We start from the raw sequence: 11,698 nt of genomic DNA, 5'->3' as shown, positions 1-11,698 counted from the left end.
AATGTCTCTGTCTAATTTTTTTTTTTTTTTTTTTTTTGTTATTGAAGGGAAAGATAGAAGGATAAGCACGTAGGATACGCGAAGGATTATAAAGTGGCTGACTAAACATGTCGATGTTTTTAACCGTAAAATAAAATAAAAAAAAAAAGAAAAGAAAAAAAAAAGAGAAAAAAAAAATTGTAAAGAAAAAATAAATAAAAGTAATAACGGATGAACGGTTAAATACGAGTGTTTGGAAAGAAGAAATGCTATTAAAATTTTTGGAGATAAAAAAAAAAAGAAGAAGGAAATAAAAGAAGAAGTATGTTTACAAAGATCGAATAGTTAAATAAAAAGTCCGCATTGACCATTGGGAATAATAAATGAAAATTAACATTTTTTTTTTAATAAGACCCGTCTTACTTTATAAAGTCAAGGGGGAAAAAAAGAATACACACACACACACACACACACAGACACACAAGCATATTATTTTAAATTGATGTTAAATTATATAAAATTAACAATACGCGTATTAAGTGCCCTTCAACCCATAACATATAACAATGTACCGTTAAGTCAATTAACATATTATCATATACGTATACTTAACATATATTGAAGGTACTTCCGGTAGATTACAAATCATGTTAAGATTGATAAATTCTGTAGATCATTTATAGATAAATAAAGTAAAATGCATGGATACTTTTTTAATGTTAAAATGATTATGATCATGTGTTGTTATGTTGTCATCTTATATAATTAAACCTGATTGAAAAAACAATGTAGGCATTGTTAGATAATTTAAAAAGTTGTATTAATACCTTCGACAGTACCATTACATCAGTAATTAAAAAAAAATAAAATAAAAAAAAAATAAAAAAAAAAAATAAAAAATAAAAAAAAATAAAAACAAAATAAAAACCTCGAATATAATATCAGCTTTGATATATTTGCGTGTACTTTCTACGGATCGAAAGTTCTTAACTCATATTTGTTCTTTTTTTTTTTTCTCCTTTTCCCCTTCAAATCAAAGAGGAAACAAGAAGCCTAACTCTATAGAATAAATTATAAATTCAAATTAAAATGTTAAAATGTCTTCTAAAATGGTTATAATTGATTTTTTAATATTTCTCGAGGTAAAGAAATTTTGGACCATCTAGAAACTTTTGTTACACATTGTACAAAACAGAGTTATTAGAAGATCAAGAAGAATGTATGTTCATAGATACGTGTACAAAGATAGAGATACATAGGATACATATGTGACGATTACCTTAACAAGATAATTTAAGATTATTTCCCTGTAAAAAGACGTTGACGATGATTGTCTCAATATAATTGTTCATTCAACGTAGTTTGCCTTGTTGTGACGAATAAAACGTTTGTTTTAAAACGTTACTATTATACAATACGATCTTATCAAAATTCTTCCTTCAAATCTTTCTTTTCTTTTTTCTTTTTTTCTTTTTTTTTTTTCTTTTTTTTTTTTTTTTTACGAATATTTTTAATTTATATTTACAATCGCATTGGCAAGTTATCAGGTAGGTAGATAAGTAGGTGATGATAATTGAGCAATTTACATACATTATTACATACATTGTTTTTTTTACTGTTTTTAAATGCAGGAATATAATGAGAATGCAAGTGTCACAATTTTCTGTCTTGTTTCTCTCTCTCTTTTTTTTTTTTCATTTCTTTTTCTTTCTCTTTTCTTTCATGCCTTTCTTTTCTTTCCTTTTTTATTTCTTTTTTCTTTTTTTTTTATTCTCTTACAACATACCTCGATACAGAGCCAATTTCTTTCGTGTTTCACTACGTGTTTCACTAATGACAACCATAAACAGTTTAAAAACATGTAACAGTCGTTCTTACGTATATATAGAAAGTAATTTTCGATTTGGTTATAAGAATAAATAGGCTTTATAAATCGATTATGTATATTTAATATGCCACGAATTATTTGTGGATATCTGCGCGTACGCGTAACAATTTCGTACGGATAAACAATTTCATTTTGTTTGCTTTTTTTTTTCTTTTTCTTTTTTAAACATCTCAAGCCGTGACCGCTTTTCGGAACAAAAAATTGCAAAACGTCGAATTGAACTTTTATATATAATTTACTTATTTTATTTTTGCAGAGGAATATGTGTATGCTTGTGTATATATATATAATAAAGAAACATTAGGTATATAAAATTACATATTTTATTTTTATAATTTATTTATTTATCAATATTATACTTATATTATACTTAATTTCTATACATGACCAATAAGCTCTTTGCAATATTTAATCTTGCTCTGTTATCTTTTATAAAATATTTGTGTCATGGACGGAACACAGATAGGCAACTAGTAGCGCGTAATCAAAATTTATTGATTCTACAAAAAAAAAAAGAAGGATGGAAAAAAAACGAAAAAAATCACATACATCGCGTCTCATTGATTTATATATTACAAAAAATTATACGAATAATTATCGTGTATATATATATATAAACAAAAATATTGTTAACGCAATGAACGTAACACGATATATAAACAACGATAAAAAAAAATATTGATGCATTCGAAGAGACATTTTAATTTTTTCCTTATGATATTGCAGTATAAAAAAAAAAAAAAAAACAAAAACAAAAAAAATAACAAAGAAAAGAATATATTATCCCAATATTACATTTTTTCTATTTATTTTACGAATATAGAAATTAAAAAATTTGATTGATGTTTATTATATGTATTTCTTTCGTTTTTATAAATTCACTAATAAAATTCAATCCCAGTTAAATCGACTATGTTAAAAAAAAAAAAAAAAACCAAAAACAAAAAAAAAAGAAGAAGATCATAATTTTTTCTCGTGCGCCATTTAATCAAATATATTTTAACAGTTGTACATTGACTAGTTGTCAAAATTTGGCATCCTTGATAATTTGTCATGGACTATAAAAAGATTTAAACAAAGAAAAAAGAAAGAGGAAAAAAAAAATTTATACACCGCGAGATACCCAATATGATACATAAGACTATAATGGTTAATGAAATTTTTTGTTTCATTACGCACAGTGATAGGAAGTCCATGATTTAAAAGTAACACATATTAGCAAAAGAAGGAAAAAAAAGAAAAAAAAAAAAGAAAAAAAGGAAAATAAATAAATAAAAGGAAAAACAAAAAGAAAAGACGAAGTTTGATAAACATCCCGATCGTTGTTGATTAGAATCTTAACGAGTTAGAAGAAATTAATTATCCAATTAATATCTCCTCTCTCTCTCTCTCTCTCGTTGATCACGGATTCGATCTAATCTAATCGTTCCCCTCCCTCTTTAATGATTCTCATCCTCTTGTTGTTCTTTATTATATTTCTTATCCATAGCAAGAGCGATAACAAGATCCTGTATTAGCTGATGATTCTTCTCGCAAATTTTTCTAACTTCCAAGAGTTCATCCTTGAATTTATTGCCATTGTCTTCAGAAAGGTTATCATTTCCATTAAAGCGATTTCTTATGGTCGAATAGCCATCGCTTTTAACATAAGTGTAATACGTGCTATTACTTTTTTTACTGGTCAAGGTACCGCTTGCAAATTTCCTATCTTTGGCAACCTTGTGAGCGGCCGTCAAAACATCACGAGGTAATCTTGTTTCTCTAGGATTCAATGGCCTAACTGTAAGGATAGCACGTAATGGTGACGGCAATACCACAGCCGTCCACCATAAAAGTTTCGTCAATTTATTTGGCAATAGCCCAAGAAATAGAGCCCTCTCAACGTCACAAATAAGTTTCGTTTGTCGTACCAACTTAGCAAGACCTGCCGTCTTTTGAAGACCTTTAATATCATGAACCGCTATACCTACGAGCAAATTCATCAATACTATAGTGACAAATAAAAGGAATAATACGAATGATAATTGTGCAGAAACTTGAAGTAAAATCCATGAGGTGCCACTTACGTCTACTGATTTACCACCTTCCTCCTCACCAGGGAAAAATAAATCCTCAAAGTCTAACTCACCTGTCATCATGACGAGAACTTTTATTAAACCAGTATGAGGACTGCTGAATGATTTCGATCGTGGAAATATAACGCAGAAACTGGCGGTAAAGCCAACGAGTAAACAGGCATAAGCTAATAAGAGTTTAAATACTTGTGCTTGAACGCTTGTAAACATAGCTACGTAGGCACCAAACATAGGAAGTTGTCCTATCATTAACATGAGGTTACTCCAGCCGCATAATACAGCGAAAGCACCTACGTGACTCTGCCACGTATATGTTCTACCTGTATAAACGAAGGACGTGGCAAATACACTTAATATCACACACCATTCGACCATATTCTCGGCCTGAGTGAAGAATTGTTTGACCGATAGGTAAGTCAAGATACCTGTTAACTTTCTAAGAGCTTCTAATACGGTAAGAACTACCAAGGCATACCATTCGACCTCTAACACTACAGGATGCCTATAGAGAAAGCCATTTAGACCTGTGGTATTAGCGCAAAGTGTTGTACTAGGATCATCTACCTGTCCATGGGACTCGTTATAACAATTATGTGCAAGAGCAGTTATTACCCAAGCGGTAAGGACGAGAACATAAAGTAAGTAAAACAATAATCTACCGATGTAATATTTTTTGATCTTTTGCCATTTAAGATGAAGAAATGATTGACAAAGGGGATGTTCGAGTATTTCTTTGTAACCTTCCTTGACGAAGGTACCTAAATAACCGATCTCCCCTTTTTGTTGATGTTGCAAAAGGGGATGAAAATCAAGTCTCAATTCGATCTCACCGGCGGCTGATCTATGCTGATGAAGAGTAATCGAGGCGTCTAATCTTTGCTTAAATACGTCCAAGGATGTTGGGGTTTTACGTAGTATTATTGACAATGCACTGGTACCCCCCTTCGTTCTTGCACTGAGATCACCATTATGTTGTATCAGTATATCAACGCATTGCGATAACTCGTTCAAAGCAGCGACGTGAAGTGGCGTATAACCATATTTATCGACCTTATTAACATTTGCCCTCCAAATGATAAGAGTTTCAGTAACGTCGTAAGCCAACAATGATCTACCCAAAGCTAAGTGAAGGGGCGTTCTACCGTCTATATCCTCGTCGTTTGGATCGCTATGACCTTTCCTTAATAAAAGTTCAACGCAGTCTAAACAATGAGAACGAGCTGCCAAATGTAATGCGGTCTGTCCTCTGTTATTCTTCAAATTAACGTTTGCATCATTTTCCAATAATAGATCAACATTTTCGAGACATCCGGCTTCGGCAGCGATATGTAACGCGGTATCACCTTTTTTGCTTGATAGATCAACTTGACAAGCAGCTTGTAAAAGTATCTTCAAACATGCCGGATCACCTTTATCGGCAACGTAATGTATAGGTGCAAATCCATTAACATCCAATCGATTTAATGAAATATTATTTGGTGCCAATAGCTTTAACACTTCCAAAGCATTACTACGTGCCGCTACATGAAGTACGGTCTCTTCCGAGTGTAACGATTCCTCGGTGATATTTTTCTGTAAGAAATACCGTGCTACCTCGTAGGAATTACCAAAAGCCGCATAATGAAATGGGGTGTGGCCCTTACCGCAATTTATGTTGGCTCCATGGCCGATCAAATATTCTAGACCGATTAACGAATTACTAAACGCGCAAAGATGCAACGGCGTTAGATTTTGTTCTTGTTCGGATGTATTCACATTAGCTCCGCATTTTTCAAGGCCAATTATGTAATCCACACGACCGAGAAAACAAGCGTGTAATAATAACGTATCAATCTCTTCCTGTTTATAACTATTAATAATCTTTTCTTTATTATCAACGTCGATCCTTCCCAATTCAAGATCTTCCAATATTTGTATCTTACTACCTATTTGTCTGGTATGCTCGATCAATAGATTTCTTATAATGTCTTTGTTAACTTGCAAAGAATAATTGGTTTCCTCGGTGCAAGAACTTTCACTGATACACATTGAGTAACAATGTGGTTCTTCTACGGGTGGTGGTGTTCCATAATCCATCGATCGTTCCAACGACCAATTATCACCACTTTCGATATCCTGTGAAGAAGGACTCTTTGATCCTAACCATCGTGTCAACAGCAAAGAGGTCGTCGCTTTACGTTTAGCCGAGATAGGCGTGGTTATATTCGAGTCATTCATATCATCAGCAGCTCTCTCTTTCCTTTCTATTTTACTTCTTGGCAATGGTAAAATTAATGTCCTTGAAGTATCGCTCATCCCGGCCTGGTAGCCATTGTTTGAGCTCAAGTTATCCTTGCGTTCATCTAAAATGGACATAATATTTTTTGTTTTCTTTTTCTTTTCTTTCTTTCTTTTTTTTTTTTCTTTTTTTTTTTTTATTTATAAACTTTCTATATATTAAACTTTTATGCGTACTCGATAAAAAATGCAATACAAAGTATGATATCATGATAACAATTTCGATGTAAAAATCAATACGGATTAATGATGTTATTAAAAGAATACATATATTATTTATACATACATACATACACACATACATACATACATACATACATATATCCATATATGTATATCGAAAGTGTAACACACAGATTATGGAGTCGTGTTGACCACAGTGTATATGTTGACAAGAGTTTCAGAATATCTTATTGTCAATTCGATGAGTGATAACAAAGTTAAAAGCTTTTGTTGAAATGCACACACACACACACACACACACACACATACAGACAAATACATACATTCGCACACATATATGAGATATATGTATGTACATACCTATCTCTATATGACGTCGAAAACAGTCGCAAGTAAAGCGTTACGTATGTACATATGTATGTACAACGCGAATGTCAATTGGAAAATCGGGCAAATAGATTGCTAAGTACTAAGACGTGTGAGATCCGTTACCTACTGGAACTGACATTATTTACTTCGTGACTCCTCCAAGAATTAAGGACAAGAACGTTCTCGATAATCACGTGGTCATAACATAAGAATTTACTCTAAGAACAAAACACGACGTATGACGTTACTTAAAGAATATGTGCACATTACTTTTTTTATACATTTATAAATATATATATATATATATATTCATCTATATAGTATATGTATATATGTATACCTGCATTAATATGTTTATCTGTATTAATATATATTATTATTATTATTATTATATATATTTAATAAATAAATAAATAAATAAATAAATAAATAAATATATATATATATACATATTCAGAAAGAAAGTTAATAAAAATAGTCTCATTTAATGATAATTTTAATTAAGAATAAATAGGAAAGGATTATATATTCGGATTTTGTGTGATCAAATAAAAAGAGATTTTAATGACCGTACTTCCTTAGATCGGATCATTCGTAAGAGATATAATCACCTTGATGATCTAATGCCGGCAACTGCATTTGTTTTGAAGTAGATCAGGCAAATAAGAATTTGTGAGGTAACTTTCGTCCTCGTTGTATTTACTCGATCGTACCATCGGACGGTCCGATTGACACTGAGACAGTCTATGTTCCTGTTGGCCGTTCAAACCGGCAATTTTCTCCGACGTTTCTCACATATACAGAGAGAGAGAGAGAGAGAGAGAGAGAGACAGACAGACAGAGACAGAGACAGACATACAGAGAGGGAGAGAGAGAGAGAGAGAGAGAGGGAGAGAGAAAGAGAGTCGCAGAAATGTATACAGGTGTTAACAACAAAGTACGGTTCGACCGGTTAAACCGGCCCTCTCAATATACCTTCATGCCCTTAGAATCGAATCTATTCGTGGATTTATCAACATATATATATATATATATATACTTAAAATTATTATCGTTATATCGAAAAAATATAACGATATTAAAAATTGATTATTATTTCACAGTATATCAATTAATCGTACGTAATTTCTTTCTTTTTCTTTTTCTTCTTCTTCTTCTTCTTCTTCTTCTTTCTCTTCTTGTTCTCTACTTTTCTTTCGTTAAAATTCATTCAAGAATCTCTGCGACGGTTCTTCGGAAGAAAATATTTCAAAACAAATAACAACGTACGATATTGGATTTATTATCAGCCGATATGATTTTCTCATTAATGTTCTAATTAATCGAAGAAATTAATTGGGCCTTGAAGAAGAAAGTATGAATCATTTTAATTGTACCCAAGTTTTGGAACATTTACGATTCAATGAGTTGGTATAATAATACCAGTGACCATAATTTTTGTTCTTTTTTGTTTTGTTTTTTGCTTTTTTTTTTTTTTTTTAATCCTGTCATTTTCTATAATGTCGAATCTTCAAAAAAAAAAAAAAAAAAAAAAAAAAAAAAAAAAAAATTTGTTATAACTTTATGCGCTCATTCATATTATTTATATGTTCATTCATATGTTTTTCATTGTTAATACGTAATGTCTAGATGATTCTTTTTTATTATTTCTTTTATTTTTGCTTATATCATTTGAACTGTGTGCGTGAAAGATCTATACTGCGTGTATAAATGATCGTAGAGATCGAAAAGAGAAAGTTATGGTCGCATTTCTTTCGATCATGTGTATCTGAATTCATTGGAGAAATATTTTGAAAAAAAAAAAAAAGAAAGAAAAAAAATTAATAAAGAAGAGAAAAAATTGTTAGATAGTTCTTGAAATAAAAAAAGAACAAAAAAATATATATATATATATATATATATATATATATATAAATTTACAAAAAATATGAAAATAAAAGTTAATCATAAACATTTATTTAAAAAATCCTTCCCTTAGCTTTTCATTAATATTTCTGAACGTCATTAGTACGTTAAGCTACTTCGATGAAATATTTTGATCTTAAAGTTAGATTCATAAGCGATATAATCCGAAGGTCGGTCTCGGTTTGAAAACTTTGAATTGGCATTTATAATTTTATAACGTTCTATAGAGTAAAGTTGAGCAGTAGTATTATCGTCGTCTTCGTGCTACACAATTGATTCGACCAGGTATTACCGACCGGTGAAATCATCTTTATTCATTATATCATATACGGATCTTACGTTACGTAAGGATCTAGATACGTTTTTGTTATTATAATCGACGCAAATAATCTCTGAATGATCTTATTAATATTTATCTAAAAATTATATATCTACATTTATTTATAATATATATATATATATATATATATATATATATATATATATATATATGTACGTTATATAAAGCGATCGTAATCATTTCAGATAATAAAGGAAATATATTTTCTTAGATGTTATTTTTAATATTTTTATATTACGCAAAAGATTTATATTTTTTCACAAAAATAAATATATTTACTTTCCTCGTTTGTCATCATAGAAAAATAATTTTGATACAAATCAAAGACAAATCTTTAAGAAATTTTTATACGAAAAATATATAACTCGGATTATTAAATGACTCAAATCATTCATAAAGAAATATTTGTATAAAATATTTTATTATTGTTTTTATTTACTTAATAATTAATAATATTTACACGAGTTTAAACATTCGTGTCTCATTAAGATAGAAAAACAAAAAAATTCATAATGTAATAAAAACTTACCTGTTGTCGGGATTGCATGTCTTGGAAGTAAGAAATGTCCTTTCCATTAATTGTTATTTTCCCCGTACCTTCACCCCACACTATTACTGTAGCAATTGAACTTTTTCTTTGACAAGCTGTAATTAGGAGAAAAAAGAAAATTCCATTACTATATTGTTTTTAACAATATACAACTTAATCTATATAAATATTATTTCAAAACTTACGGAATACTTTAACATATGGTTTTCCATCTTCATTATACGATACCTAATAAATAGAAAAACTTTTGTATTTCTATTTCTACTGTAAAACATATTTATCAAATTTATATTTAATTAATATATTTATTATTTAAAAAAAAAAAAAAAAAAAAAAAAAAAAAAAAAAAAAATTTGTTTCATATATAATTCATTATAAAAAAATATACTTACAGATAAAATATTTGTCTTATTTGTGTCTTGAGATAATACATTCCGATACTTTAGTAGAAATTCTTTTTCGTTTGCGGATAATGGATGACTTACTAGCCTTTCCATTGTTTTGATAAAGTATTCATACTAAAAAATAGACACAATTTTTTTTTTCTCTTCTTATTTAATTATTATGAAGGTAATTTAAAAATAATAAATTTCTTTAAAACTTACATGATGATCCATCAATCTCTCATGTAATAATTTCTCCAATTGTACTTTTGATTTCCACATTGATCTATATGTATCACTGAAAATAACAGAACAACAAAAAAATATATTAAAATTATATTTAGAAATCTATCATATAATTATTAAGTGATAAAACTAATAATATATAACATACAATTTATTTTCATTAGGAAACGTTCCGGTAGATTTAATTAACTTATCCTCCAAGTCCTCTAAATTCTTTAATTTTTCTGTTATTTTCTGTAAATAAAAAATTACATTAAAAATTTTCCTTATGTACAATAGTTTTAATTAATGTCATTTAAAGTCTTACGTGAAGTGTTTCATAATAGGAAGGATATAAGGTATAAAAAAAGGAATGACACGGTTTTCCATCTGCAAAAAATTGTGCTGTCTCTTGTGATGACAATATATCCTTAGGATGTTTCATCATGGGACGTGCTTTAGAATCGAATAATCCAGATGGAAAAAGATATTCTATTGATCTCTAAAAGAAATTTTACAATCGTTATAATCCATGTAGTCGTAATTTGTTATCATATTAAGAACAATCATAAATAATTATAATTTATTATATTATTACAACTTACATCGATATCATTTTGGGTAAAATTTTCAGGATCCTCACCCATCATATTGGCTAGATGTCTTTTACCCTTTTCATATGTTTCTGTTTCTACTTTCATGAGTTCCTCTATAAAAAGAAAAAAAAAAAAAAAAAAAAAAAAAACAATATTCATCAAACATATATATTTATTATAAATAGATATATTGACCTTAGAATGAATAAATAAAAGAATATTAATGTAAAAAAAAATAACTAACCGTTTGCTTTAATACGTTTTAAATAACCTTGCATGATTTTAGAGAAATTTGTCAATTCAACTTCGTTTGTCATAGAAGAAGGCTCTTGCGTACTGGATAAACGATAAATTGATTCCTAATATTAAAAGAAAAATATAGATAAGTTTACATATATTTTGAGGTTAACCTTGAAATTATAATACGGTTTGAAATATTAATATCAATGACATATCAAACCATTAATTTAAAATTACCAAGCATTGAATTGGATTAGATGTAATACCGGGAACATTATTATTAATTCTCAATAAATTGCGAAAATTTGAAAAACGTACGAACATTGGAGTCGCCATTTTTACAGTTTTAAGGATAATTCAGAATCTAATAAACATACAGACGATAATCGTAATATCGATATAAAATTCGATTGTATAATTTCGATATCAAGATCGATCTATGGACTAAATTAAAGTCCACACATTCAACAGGTAGGATATATATATATATATATATATATATTTATTAAAATAAATATATAATATATACATACATATATATTCTAATTATTATGAACTGCAAAGTATTATAATATTAATAAAATAAATTTCGGAAACAATATTGTTTCTTCATTTTCAAAAGAAAAATAAATCTATTGCCAATCTAGACAATTTATATAATTCATGACGTACTTGCCTTTCATCATGG

The 11,698-nt window shown here is 28.9% G+C and overlaps 2 protein-coding genes across 6 annotated transcripts; both read right to left on the bottom strand.

Annotated features, from left to right (window-relative positions):
• Positions 1-2,832: 2,832 nt before the first annotated feature.
• On the bottom strand, positions 2,833-9,661 carry LOC124427618 (transient receptor potential channel pyrexia). 5 transcript variants are annotated; one of them, XM_046970764.1, is made up of 3 exons: positions 7,383-7,520; positions 6,763-6,989; positions 2,833-6,284 (listed from the first exon to the last, which is right to left on the bottom strand). In XM_046970764.1, the coding sequence occupies exon 3, from the start codon at positions 6,235-6,237 to the stop codon at positions 3,307-3,309; it is 2,931 nt and encodes a 976-aa protein (XP_046826720.1). In that variant the 5' UTR covers positions 6,238-6,284; positions 6,763-6,989; positions 7,383-7,520; the 3' UTR covers positions 2,833-3,306. The 5 variants fall into 5 exon arrangements, with proteins under 5 accessions (XP_046826720.1, XP_046826719.1, XP_046826721.1 ...); XM_046970763.1 differs by having other exon boundaries at positions 6,895-6,989; XM_046970765.1 differs by having other exon boundaries at positions 6,899-6,989.
• Positions 8,776-11,346, bottom strand: LOC124427534 (28S ribosomal protein S9, mitochondrial). The gene is made up of 10 exons (XM_046970548.1): positions 11,248-11,346; positions 11,015-11,129; positions 10,780-10,883; positions 10,503-10,676; positions 10,344-10,408; positions 10,172-10,247; positions 9,959-10,084; positions 9,752-9,794; positions 9,546-9,661; positions 8,776-8,940 (listed from the first exon to the last, which is right to left on the bottom strand). The coding sequence occupies exons 1-10, from the start codon at positions 11,344-11,346 to the stop codon at positions 8,776-8,778; spliced, it is 1,083 nt and encodes a 360-aa protein (XP_046826504.1).
• Positions 11,347-11,698: the final 352 nt, after the last annotated feature.

The sequence above is a fragment of the Vespa crabro genome, chromosome 10 (assembly GCF_910589235.1).
Source record: "Vespa crabro chromosome 10, iyVesCrab1.2, whole genome shotgun sequence".
Classification (NCBI taxonomy): Eukaryota; Metazoa; Arthropoda; class Insecta; order Hymenoptera; family Vespidae; genus Vespa; species Vespa crabro.
This window is presented reverse-complemented; position numbering and strand designations above follow the sequence as displayed.